This window comes from Staurois parvus, unplaced genomic scaffold (genome assembly GCF_062004578.1).
Source record: "Staurois parvus isolate SC_StPar_1 unplaced genomic scaffold, SC_StPar_1.0 ptg000294l, whole genome shotgun sequence".
In the NCBI taxonomy this organism is placed as follows: Eukaryota; Metazoa; Chordata; class Amphibia; order Anura; family Ranidae; genus Staurois; species Staurois parvus.
The window spans coordinates 4772404-4786503 of record NW_028318090.1 but is presented as its reverse complement, the minus strand read 5'-3'; the positions used below and the strand labels follow the sequence as shown (position 1 = coordinate 4786503).

Genomic DNA, 14100 nt, shown 5'->3' with positions numbered 1-14100 from the left:
ACATACTGTACATATTTGCATACACATACACACCCATGCCATACTTTTTTGACACTATAACTCTCACACAAACCTGTTATACACTTATTTTGATTTTTTTTTTAACCAAAGAAATGGAGCAGAATACATTTTGGCCTAAATTTAGGAAGATTTTTTTTTATTGGATGTATGTCACAGCAGAAAGTAAAAAATCAAATTTCTTAAAATTTTCAGACTTTTTAATTTCTATAATAAAAGTTAAATACCCAGTGGTGATCAAATACCACTAAAAGAGATGTATGTGTGAAAAAAATGATATAAATATAATTTGGGTACAGTGTTGCATGACCGTGCAGTTGCCAATTAAAGTAGCACAGTGCTGAATAGCAAAAAAATGGCCTGGTCACAAATGGAGTAAAATCTTCTAGGACTTTAGTGGTTAATGACATTTCGGATATACAGTGCAAGCGAAATGTCCTTCAGTGTAAGTTTACCCCTTTCGAGTCTCATTCCGTTTAAATTCCTAAAACTGAACTCCAGAGAAATGAAAAATCCTCCCTTGCAGTGAGACGTCACTGCAAGGGTCAAATATTTTAGGTTTGTCCCTGAAAAAGCATTCATATACCTTATACCTCACTCCTCCTCCTGGGCTGGTTCACACTAGATGCAGTCCAAAAAACGCATGGACAATGTATAACAGATTCCAATGGCTCTAGCTAACACCAGTGCAGTGTGTTCCAGTGCAGTCAACAAAAGTAGAACATGCTGCATTTTTTTCTGTATGGAACACATCTGGAAAGTTGCAAAAAGCATCAAAAATGCACTGGAACACTTGTCTTCAATTGAAATGAAAAAAAAAGAAAAAAAGAAAAATGCACTGGAACGCATGCTGTCAAGACAGTGCTTGTGCGCAAATGTTTTCTGAACCCTGAAAAAAAAACCTGGTTGATCCTACTGTTCACTGTCCCTCCCTCCTTGTCTGTCAAGCTGGAGCCTGAGATTGCGCAGACCAGCTGTTGACATCTACTGAGCATGGTCCAGTTTCAGTTCCCTTCAAAGCTGTTGATTTCTCATTTTATTTTTATTCTGTGCAGCCCATGTGACTAGAGAGTCACACATTTGGGAGTATACATAGTGGTAAATTACACCGCCCCCCCCCCCCTTCTCTCTTCCTCCATGTTCTCATTACTAAACACTATGGAGGTGGGATATAGGATGGTGATTGGTGAAGGCTTCACCACCTTGTTAGACCCAGCACATAAACACCACAGACATAGGCTGAACGGGCGTGGCAGGGCCTGTGATTGGCAGAACCTCCTCCGGATCTCTTTACAGTGTTAAGAAAGTAAATTCTATTTTCAGTCCATTTAACCCCCCCATGATATTGCAAAAAAAAAAAAAGAACAAACATTAGTTTTGAAGTAAAGATGAAGCTTTAACTACTGGCTGCCCACAGCAAATGTACTATGGGCGGCAGCTGCTGGCTAGGCAACGTACCCGTATGTCACGCTATTTTTACGGGTTTTCTGTCAGGAACGCGCGCCCCCTAACCAGTGTTGTAATTGGACACAGCACGTGTTTGTCAGCAGGTTTCAGCCAATGATTTTTGGCTGCATACCTATTGATTGGCTGTGGCAAACCACAGCACAGAATTCTGTGTTTACAAACACACAGAACTCTGTACACAGACAGCGATCTGGCTGTTTCTTCTCCCTGAAATCAAAACACTTTGTTGCTATTATTTATTTTTATTCTCTACTCTGAAAGCTTTTTTTTTTTTTTTTAATGTCATGTGACCAGCATAGCATCAGCACCAGGGGCGGATTAACACCTCATGGGGCCCCCGGTCAATAGGGGATCATGGGGCCCCTGTGTCCTTGCCCAAACTCAAAAAAGCCTATGAAAAAGGTACCAGGGGCATCTCATGCGGCCCTCTACTGACCCCGAGCCCTCGTTTCCAAATGGTCAGTCTGCCCCTGATCAGCACTGTGTAGACACGGATTCATACAGCACTAGAAGTACTAGAATACTAGAAGTTCCTACCTCAGAACTTTCCCTGAAGACAGGCAAGACCTGGGAAACACCATGTGATCTCTTAACAGCAATTATTATTATTTTTATTACAGGCATTTTTGTAGTGCCATCCATTTACCCAGTATATATATGAATGGGAGTTAGGGACCTTAGATTGTCCGCCCCTTGATGGTTAGGGACTGATGTGAATGTACAATATATATGTAAAGCACTGTATAAATTGGCAGCACGTTATAAGTACCTGAAATAAATATATAATTTTTTTTTAAATTACATTCACATCAGTCCCTAACCCTCAAGGAGTGTACAAATAAATAAGGTCATCAGATAATTTTTTTAAGTGAAATTAAATGGAATGGCGTGATCTTTGTACATAAATAGAAGGGATGATGGAACCCAAACTCGGTATGTTTAGTATCACTTAAAATGGGGCCAGTCACTAAACTGCTCTCCTTTATATGAACCAATCTATTTTAGGGATCCTTTACACCAGCTGCGTTGTTAAACAAACACAGTACAAAGTAGATAATGTAATAAATAATAATCAGCAGAAAGGCCACTTTAATGGGACTTACAAAAAAAAAAAAACACAACTGTTTGCGTTGTCCCCTAGCTATCAAATACTCCCTTTTGTTGGCTTTGGTCAAATTATTGCCAGGCTGTACACAGCTTGCGTTGGATACATTTGTATTCTTTCAGACACTAAAGTGAGATCCAGTGTGTTTGCAACAAAGAAAAAAATATAGTATCAATATGTTGGAGTTTAGCCCTGATCATTCTGACATATTGTGGGTTCTTTACAATACTGAAGGCCTCTCTGGTATCACAATAGTTACATTCTCAAGCAATCCTTCAGAAGAGCTCCTCATTAAAACACCATGATACACCCAGCAACTGAACTGTACAGACGTGAGCCCATTCCAGGGACTGTTCAGCACCATGGACAGCGACACCATCCATAAGACTGCATGGCAGGGTGTACTCATCATGTCATTCCACAACACACTTCAAACTGTCATGTCCTACTCTGGTGGGGGGAGATTTACTAAAACTGGAGCATTCAGAATCTGGTGTAGCTGTACATGGTATCCAATCAGCTTCTAACTTCAGCTTGTTCAATTAAGCTTTAGCAATAAAACCTGGAAGCTGATTGGTTTCTATGCAGAACTGAACCAGATTTTGCGCTCCCCAGCTTTAATAAATAACCCCCATAATGTCCCTTACACAGGTAGTGCAATCAGCTCCAACTCTGAACTGGAATAGGCCGATGTTCAGTGCTGAATTATACAATATTCCAATAGAATGATCTTTCATACAGCACTATAATACACAGTAGAAAAATAGATATATACACGCATGCTAATACAAATGGCATGATGGACAGATATATAAAAATAAATAATGGACGCTCTGTTATTACAAACAAGATACATAGATATTGGGACACTCAGATAAAGAAAAGACATGCTCCTGCCTACCACCGGCCCATGTATATATGACTGTGAGTTAGGGACTTTAGAATGTAAGCTCCTTAAGGACAGGGACCGGTGTGGATATACAATATATATATGTAAAGCACTGAGTAATTGACAGCACTATATAAGTACCTGTAATAATAATAATAATAATAATAATACACATGTATGCATGGATCCTGGATAGATAGATAGATAGATAGATAGATAGATAGATAGATAGATAGATAGATACCCTGTTGATGCATACAAGATATTAGGACAGTCATGGCTCTTTCACATCAGAATTATATCACTTTTCAGAGGGCGGTATAGCAGTGGCTGGCAGGCATCCATGAGGTGCTACTGCCACCTCTCGAATGTCTGTTTTTTTTTTTCTTTTTACTTTTATTTTTGAAATTGCCAGAATTTTAAACTGCAGGACCACATCACAACTGCGTGCAAAGTGTTCAACCTGCAGCTGCGGTGAGGCCCCAAGGAACTCAATAGGTGAGTATGACAGGCGGTGCCACCTGTCAAACTGCACCCTAAGTTAAAAATGCTGCTACCATGCCATGTGTACATCCCTTTCTGGCCGTATTGTTACAGTTTTGGGGGTGTTAAAACTGCATCTCAGGCTCAATTGCCTGTTTTTACCACTTTTCAGCTGCCATGTGAATAGCCCTATGATAAAGAAAGAGAACACATATGTACCATAGATATTGAGACTGGTAGGCAGAGATAGATAGATAGATAGATAGATAGATAGATAGATAGATAGATAGATAGATAGATAGATAGATAGATAGATAGATAGATAGATAGATAGATAGATTTTGTATTCATAGATCCTGTTGATACATATAGGATAAAGATAGGGGCGGATAAAGAAAGGCGATACATACTGTACGTATACATAGATCCTGTTGATGCAGATACATACATGCACTATACCATGTATTAACTTTGGACAATCATTAGCTGTGTAACTAAATATTTCAGAGCTCAGGAGGACGACACTTGTGCAGGTGTTTGCTGCTTTTCACATCCGGACCATGAATAAAATATACAACACAGTCACATGTATGACATTTCTACATGAATCTTACAGCCAGCATGGTCTAGTTTCAAGGTCATAGCGAGTCTATAAATCACGGCAGATATGGGTCATTTATTAAAGTGCCTTTTTTTTTTTTTTGCCCAGACACTGAGACTTGGGTTATAGGCACTGCACCATCTGCACAGTCTAATGACCAGAACAGTGAACGCGCTAGAGGAGATTGCAGAACTCTAATGTATCAAAAATAGAATGTCAAGCAACAAAATGCAACACTCAAAAAAAAAAAAACACAAGAGAATCACATCAATATAATTTAAAACAAAAGCACATAAAAACCAGACAAGGATGCCACCTTCTTCAGTTCCCCTTCTGAGACAATAAAGTGCCGCATCATCACCTCACAGAACTTTATAGTGTATTTCCACTGCACAATCACATTATATTTGCTACATGCTCCTATTCACAAAGCAGAACTGAAAAATAAATATATAAAAAACAAATACAAATTGCTGTTCACCTTTTTACTTCTAACTAGCTTTCCCCTTTTACGCAATGTTCAGGAGGGGGTGTGGAGGTATGCTTACCATAATTAAGCTTGTCTGTACAGTGCTGGAAGAACTCATTATCAGTTGTAAACTAGATGGGCACACTTTCTTTCCTGGACTAAATGTACATATCTGTTTAGTCATATCCAACTCTTGACAATTCTATGGGCTAGCTCTCTAGGCACCATGTCTAACACACTGGAGAGCCTTTTCTATATAATTTTCTAGGCAATTTTTTTGAGGTAGGTTTCCAAGTCTTTACTCAATTCTAATTGCTTGGGGTTGGCACTGGCATGAAGACTGTGATAACACATATGCATGGCCAGTTTGTACATACATGCCAGGTGCTATTTGAGCACTAAACCTACTGGAATGTCTACGGAGTGTGAGAGCAAACCAGAGTACCCAGAGAAAACCAAGGTGAACTCAGGGAGAACATGCAAACTCCATGCAGATTGAAACCATGCAGACATTCTAACTAAGGACCCCAGTGCTGCATAACATAAGTGCAAACCACTAAGCCACCATGCCTCCCTTGTCTGCCCCAACAAAGGGTTAAAAAACTGCCCTTAGTCTGCCACCTAAAGTGGTTAAGCACTTCTTCCTTGCAGCACTGGGATCCTTGATTAAATTCCAAACAGGACACTAGTTGTATGAAGTTTCGGCCTTCTCCCTATACTTGTGTAGGTCTCCTCCCACCATCCAAAGACATGCTGGCAAGTGAACTGGCTCCTATACAAAACATTGGCCCTAGTATTTAGGGACTTTGGAGCTTCATTTGGGCAGGGACTAATGTGAATTTACAGTAAGTAAAGTGCTACGTAAAATGATGGCAGTATATAAATATCTGTAATAAATAAATAAATTGTACATAGTATAGCTATTCTAAACACATGCGTCCAATGTATAAACCCGATCCAGAGAAAAAGCTAAAAAGGTAAATAATATATATGGATATAACCACTGAAAGGGAAATAATAAATAGTGAAATAAATACTGAAAGGGACATAATAAATACTAAGTAATAACACAAATATATAATGAAAGAGTTCTCAAACGTGGCTTCAAAAGGTGCGTGATCTTCCAAATCAGTAGAACCTATACAATCCAGATTAGTAAACCTCATCTACACACAAACACACATGCAATCCAGAACCTCTCCATCCACACATGGACAATCCAGATTGGTGAAGCCCATGTTTTTACACATATACTGTCCAGATTGGTAGACCCCATCCATTCACACGGACAATCAAGTCAGGGACAATGGACCCCATCCAGCTACACAAACAATCCACACTGGTGGACCCCATCCATTCACACACAGATTATCCATACTGGTGGACCCCATTCATTCCACATAGACAATCCATATCAATGGACCTTATCCATCCACAAGGACAACCCAGATCCAAAGAGCCCATACATCACCACAAAAAATGTTCCATATCGGTGGCCTTCATCCCTCCATAGTACAATCCATATCAGTAGACCATATTCAGCCACACATGTACAGTCCAGATTGGTAGACCCCATCCATCCACACAAGACAATCCAGATTGGTAATCCCACTCCATCCATGGACAATCCATATTGGTGGCCTCCATCCACACACATGTGTAATTCATATTGGTAGACCTCCTTCATTCACAGATTAACAATCCCTAATGGTGGTCCCCATCCCTCCACAAAAATATAGTGGACTTCATCCTTTGACACAGACAACCCTGATCAGTAGACCCCATCCATCACCACAGGTACCATCCAGATAGCTGGAATGTTTTCATTTATCCACAGACAATCCATATCAGTGGTCCCCATCCCTCCACACATGTAGAATCCATACTGGTGCCCCCATCACTCCCCGCACGCACAATCCACACTGGTGCCCTCATCCCTCCGCACACGTGCAATCCACACTGGTGCCCCCCATCCCTCCGCACACGTACAGTCCACACTGGTGCCCCCATCCCTCCGCACACGTACAGTCCACACTGGTGCCCCCATCCCTCCGCACACGTACAGTCCACACTGGTGGCCTCCATCCCTCCGCACACGTACAGTCCACACTGGTGGCCTCCATCCCTCCGCAAACGTACAGTCCACACTGGTGGCCTCCATCCCTCCGCACACGTACAGTCCACACTGGTGGCCTCCATCCCTCCGCACACGTACAGTCCACACTGGTGGCCTCCATCCCTCCGCACACGTACAGTCCACACTGGTGGCCTCCATCCCTCCGCACACGTACAGTCCACACTGGTGGCCTCCATCCCTCCGCACACGTACAGTCCACACTGGTGGCCTCCATCCCTCCGCACACGTACAGTCCACACTGGTGGCCTCCATCCCTCCGCACACGTACAGTCCACACTGGTGGCCTCCATCCTTCCGCACAAGTACCGTCCACACTGCTGGCCTCCATCCCTCCGCACAAGTACCGTCCACACTGGTGGCCTCCATCCCTCCGCACACGTTCAGTCCACACTGCTGGCCTCCATCCCTCCGCACAAGTACCGTCCACACTGGTGGCCTCAATCCCTCCGCACACGTTCAGTCCACACTGGTGGCCTCCATCCCTCCGCACACGTTCAGTCCATACTGGTTGCCTCCATCCCTCCGCACACGTTCAGTCCATACTGGTTGCCTCCATCCTTCTGCACATGTTCAGTCCATACTGGTGGCCTCCATCCCTCCGCACACATTCAGTCCATACTGGTGGCCTCTATCCCTCCGCACACATTCAGTCCATACTGGTGGCCTCCATCCCTCCGCACTCGTCCAGTCCATACTGGTGGCCTCCATCCCTCCGCACTCGTCCAGTCCATACTGGTGGCCTCAATCCCTCCGCACACGTCCAATCCATACTAGTGGCCTCCATCCCTCCACACACGTCCAATCCATACTAGTGGCCTACATCCCTCCACACACATCCAATTCATACTGGTGGCCTCCATCCCTCCACACATGTCCAATCCATACTGGTGGCATCCATCCCTCCACACACATACTATCCATAGTGGTGGCCTCCATCCCTCCACACACATACTATCCATACTGGTGGCCTCCATCCCTCCACACATGTCCAATCCATACTGGTGGTCTCCATCCCTCCACACATGTCCAATCCATACTGGTGGTCTCCATCCCTCCACACACATACTATCCATAATGGTGGCCTCCATTCCTCCACACACACTATCCACCAGGGGCGGACTAACAACTTATAGGGCCCCCGGGCAATAGGGGATCATGGGGCCCCTGTATCCTTGCCCAAACTCAAAAAAGCCTATGAAAAAGGTACCAGGGGCATCTCATGGGGCCCCCTACTGACCCTGGGCCCTCGAGCAGTGCCCGAGTCTCCAAATGGTCAGTCCGCCCCTGCTATCCACACTGGTGGCCTCCATCCCTTCACACACCTACTATCCACACTGGTGGCCTCCATCCCTTCACACACCTACTATCCACACTGGTGGCCTCCATCCCTTCACACACCTACTATCCACACTGGTGGCCTCCATCCCTTCACACACATACTATCCACACTGGTGGCCTCCATCCCTTCACACACATACTATCCACACTGGTGGCCTCCATCCCTTCACACACATACTATCCACACTGGTGGCCTCCATCCCTTCACACACATACTATCCACACTGGTGGCCTCCATCCCTTCACACACATACTATCCACACTGGTGGCCTCCATCCCTTCACACACATACTATCCACACTGGTGGCCCCCTTCCCTCCACACTATGCATATTGTTGGATCTCATCTAAGTACAGTCCAGATTTAGAGAGCCCAGCCATCCACACATGTATAATCCAGACTGTTAGACCTCATTTATCCACATTTTTGGATCCCATCCATCCACACAAGTAGAACCTTGCTAGACCCCATCCAGCCACACATAGACAATCCAGATTGGTGGACTCACTACTTGTGGCATGTACCACCCCAGAGGAACCAGACAATTGGAGGAGGATGGTCGGAGTGACCCGACAATTGGAGGAGGATGGTCGGAGTGACCCGACAATTGGAGGAGGATGGTCGGAGTGACCCGACAATTGGAGGAGGATGGTAGTCGGAGGAAGGGGGGGGGGGTGTTAACCCTTTCTTTACCTGAAGTCACTATAGGGGTGTATGATCCAGACCCCGGCCGTTTTAACCCTCTCCTGCTCCTTCTCCACCGCCTTCTGGCTCCCGAACATGCGGAGGGAGAATTTGTTGACCCCGGGCTGGAGGAAAGAGCTGAACTGTCTCTGCATGAAGCCATACTGCCGGCCGGCTCCCTCTGCATCCTCGAAGCCGACGCCGGGCTCCTCTCCGTCCCCCTTGAAGCACACCGAGTTGCCGTGCTCCTTGACGCTGGAGCTGCTGGCCGTCAGACTTTTCTCCGCTTTGCCCGGGAAGACGTTGTTGCCCTCGTCCCGGCTGTTGCTGGAGGAGTTGAGTTTGCTCTCCATGCTGGGAGGAAGGAAGGAGCGGGGGGGAGATGTAGAGAGAAGCGGATCGGGCTCAGCTCCTGCTCTCCTCCTCTGCTGCTCTCATCTGATGCCCTTCAGGAGCTCAGCCTTCTCCTCTGCTGCGGCTGCTGTGCGGAGCCCGGCTCTCGCGGCGCTGCGTCGGCTGCTCTCTGCCGCCATCTACTGCACCGAAGCCGCAACGCCGCCGTCCTCTCCTCCCCGGCGTGTGAATACCTGGTGACATTGAGAACAGACCTTGAAAAACGCCGCCGTGTGCAGGAGAGGAGGGCCCCCAAATGTCAGCACGGTGGGGGATGGGGGGCCCCATCTACATTATGGGGGGCTGGGGACAACATACAGGGGGTGGGGTACAATATACAGGGGGTGGGGAGACTGAGTATAGTATACAGGGGGGGTGGCTGTAATGTAGAGGGGGAGGAAAATATACAGAGGGGTCTGGGTTCAATATAAAGGGTATGCTATATACAGGGGGATCTAGATAAAAATACAGGTGGGGGGGGGTCTGGATAAAATATAGAGGGGGATCTAGATAAAATATAGGGGCGGGGGTTCTGCATAACTATGGGGGGACCAGGATAAAACATGCAAGGGGGATCTAGATAAAAAATACAGGTGTGTGTGTGTGTGTGTGTGGGGGGGGGGGGGTCTGGATAAAATATAGAGGGGGATCTAGATAAAACATAGGGGAGGGGGTTCTAAACTATAGGGGGGCCTGGATAAAACATGCAAGGGGGATCTAGATAAAATGTATAAGTGGTGGGGTCTGGATAAAATCTATAGGTGGTGGGGTCTGGATAAAACATGTAGGGGGGTTCTAAATAAAATGTACAGGGGGATCTGGATAAAACATGCAGGGGGATCTGGATAATATGTGCAGGGGGATCTGGATAAAAGGGGTCTGGAGAAAATATACAGGGAGGTCTTGATAAAACATGCGGGGGGGGGGGGGTTCTGGATAAAATGTACAGGTGGTGGGGTCTAGTAAAACATGCAGGGGGATCTGGATAAAATGTACAGGGGGGTCTGGATAAAATAATATACAGGGAGGTCTTGATAAAACATACGGGGGGGTTCTGGATAAAATGTACAGGGGATCTGGACAAAATGTACAGGTGGTGGGGTCTGGATAAAACATGCAGGGGGATCTGGATAAAAGGGGGGTCTGGATAAAATATACAGGGAGGTCTTGATAAAACATGCGGGGGGGGGGTTCTGGATAAAATGTACAGGTGGTGGGGTCTGGATAAAACATGCAGGGGGATCTGGATAAAGTGTGCAGGGGGATCTAGATATTATATACAGGGAGGACTGAATAATATTTACAGGGGTTGTGGTGGGTTCTAGATAAAATATACTGTGGGTTTGGGTAAGATTTATGGGGAAGGGTTTGAATAAAATATACAGAGGAATCTGACTAAAACATGGGGGGGGGGGGTCTGGATAAAATGTCCAGGGATATCTGGATAAAATGTACATTGCGGAGGTTGCTACTGTACTGGAGAGTGTGGCATGGGTTTTCAAGACTTCACTGTGGGAGGGGTGGCTTCCAATTGTCATAGGGTTGTTGTATGCTTGATTTTATGCTGTTGCCTGCCCATACCCTGGAAAAATGATTCACAGGAAAAGGCCAAAGCAGTCCAAGAGGATTTGAAATGGGTCTTCCACCAAATGTTGTGTGGCCCCACAGTATCTAGTTGGGTCCCTCTTGCCAGCTGCAAATATTTCCACCCAGTTTGCATTTCTATCCCTGCCCATATTTGCTTGTCTTGGGCAAGGAAGGTTTTACAAGGAAGAAACTGTAAGAAATAGATTATTAAAAATTGTAAATATTTAAATAAAATGTATAAAACCACTTGAGCTCTGGAAGGTTTTATCCCTGTCATGACCAGGCCATTTTTTGCTATTTAGCACTGCGCTACTTTGACTGGTAATTGTTCAGTCATGCAACACTGTGCCCAAATGAAATTTATAGCATTTTTTTTACACAAATAAAGTTTTCTTTTGGTGATATTTGATGATTACCACTGGGTTTTTTTTATTTTATATATGAAAAAAGACAACATTTAGAAAAATTTTTTTTTCTACTTTCTGTTATAAAATATATCCAATACAAAAATCAAATTTCTTCATAAATTTAGGCCAAAATGTATTTTGCTACATGTCTTTGGTAAAAAAAAATCCCATTAAGTGTAAATTAATTAGTTTATGTGAAAGTTGTACAGTCTACAAACTAGTGGTGCACCGAAATTAAAAGTCTGCTGCCAAAACCAAAAATCAGGATGCACTGAAACCAAAACTGACACAGAAAGATGTTTTTTTTTTTTATTTACTTTAATTAATGTAGCTAGTGTTTTTTCATTGAAGTTAATGGAAAGCAATTCTGCATTGAAGTCAATGGGAAATGATTTTGCTTTGAAGTCTGTAGGACACGATTTTGCACTGAAGTCAGTGGGAGGTGTTTTTGCATTTAAGTCTTTGGGATGGGATTTTGCATTGAAGTCAGCAGGACGCGATTTTGCATTAAATTCACTAGGGGGAGTTTTTGCATTGAAGTCTATTGGATGCGATTCTGCATTGAACTCCATGGGACGCGATTATGCATTGAAGTCAATGGGACACAACTTTGCATTAAAGTCTATGGGATGCGACTGTGCATTTAAGTCTATGGGACATGACTTTGTATTAAAGACTGTGGGACGCAACTTTGCATTAATCACTTCGGCAGATAGCCGAATGACAGCTTCACTGTGGCCGTCCAGTTCTGGGAGGGCGTCATATGATGTCCTCCCAGAACTCACCTTCCCACGCACCCCCGGGGGGCGTGCACCTGGCGATCTCCGTGATTGCTGTGTACTACGGACACAGCTGATCACATGATGTGGTAAAGGCCACGTGATCAGTCCAATGACACAGCAGATCACCGGTAAATGCAGTTGCCGGTTATTGGCTGCACTTTGTCAGAGGATGGATCGGCACCGATCATCAGGTCACTGATGATCAGTGCCCAGCAGTGGCGCCCATCTGTGCCACCCACCTGTGCCCAGAAGTGCCACCCATCAGTGCCACCCATCCGTGCCCAGCAGTGCCACCCACCTGTGCCCAGCAGTGCCACCCATCAGTGCCCAGCAGTGCCACCAGTCAATGTCGTTGGTGCTACCCATCAGTGCCCATCAGTGCTGCCTATCAGTGCCCATCATTGCATATCAGTGCCACCTATCAGTGCCGCCTATTTGTGCCCATCATTGTTGCATATCAGTGCCACCTATCAGTGCCCATTAGTGCTGCCTATTAGTGCCCATCAATGCTGCCTATAGTACAGCCTCATCAACGCACATCAGTGAAGGAGAAAAATTACTTGTTTGCAAAATTTTATAATAGAATCAAAAAAAACCTTTTTATTTCTAAATTTTTGCTCTTTTTTTGTTTATAGTGCAAAAAATAAATCACCCAGTGGTGAGTACATACCACCAAAAGAAAGCTCTATTTGTTTGAAAAAAAAATATAAAAATGTCATATGGGTGTAGTGTTGCATGACCGCGCAATTGTCATTCAAAGTGCGACATCGCTGAAAGCTGAAAATTGGCCTGGGCACAAAGGAGATAAAAGTGCCTGGTAGGCAAGTGGTTAAAGTAGCTAGGAGGTTTTTTGTATTGAAGTCTATGGGATGCAGCATGCCATTATGAACACCTTTTTTTTTCTATCAATAAAACGCCGATAACCCTATTCAGCCTATAATTTTCGGCAGCCGACATATCAGTGCATCCTTACTACAAACTATAGTATATATACAGTATTTGAAAATTGATCAATCCTGATGTACTGACAACCTCTCTCATTTCTTTAGGCCCTTAAATTGCCAGGACAGTACAAATACCACCCCCTTCCCCCTCATGTCCCCTTTTTGGAAAGTAGACAGTCCAGGGTATTTAGCAAGAGGAACGGCAAGTTTTTTTAAGTTGAAATTTTTTGTCATAATTTATTTGGAAAATGAAAAAAATAAAAAAAGTATTTTTTCACAATTTTTTTGTTTTTTAGATACTGTCACCAGTGCAGTACAGTGTCATCATATGATTGGTGTGGTGGTGATCAGGGACACTGACTGGTGACAGTATGTTAAAAAAAAATATATATATTCGATTTTTTAAAACATTTTTATTATTTTTAACACTAGTTTTTTACAATTTTATAACATCTTGTCATCAGAGTAGTTCAGTGTCACCAAGTGATATAGTACTACTCTGGTGGAGGGGTGATCAGGAATTTATTTATTTTTTTACTCTGCTATTGCTTATACAATGAAGATCAATGTTTCAGCTGCCATGAATGGGTTAACCATTCTTAAACAGCTTGCTTTTGGTTGCAATCTGTGATTGGCTTCAGTTAATCACATGGTACAGATAGCTAGGTACCATGTGATTGCTGTGGGCCAATCACACATCACAACCAAAAGCCAGCTGTTCATAAATGGAAAGTCATTCATGACAGGTTGTCAGGTGGGCACATTGGTTACAGGAGGGGCTCGCTGCGCGCTCCTA

General features: G+C 44.3%; 1 protein-coding gene across 1 annotated transcript in view; it reads right to left on the bottom strand.

The window, feature by feature from the left end:
• HCN1 (hyperpolarization activated cyclic nucleotide gated potassium channel 1) overlaps positions 1-9736 on the bottom strand; it is a 508954-nt gene extending 499218 nt beyond the window's left edge. The window contains exon 1 of the mRNA XM_089682702.1: positions 9201-9736. Coding sequence (XP_089538828.1) covers positions 9201-9544 — 344 coding nt within the window. The 5' untranslated portion in view covers positions 9545-9736. The remainder of the gene's footprint in view (positions 1-9200) is intronic.
• Positions 9737-14100: the final 4364 nt, after the last annotated feature.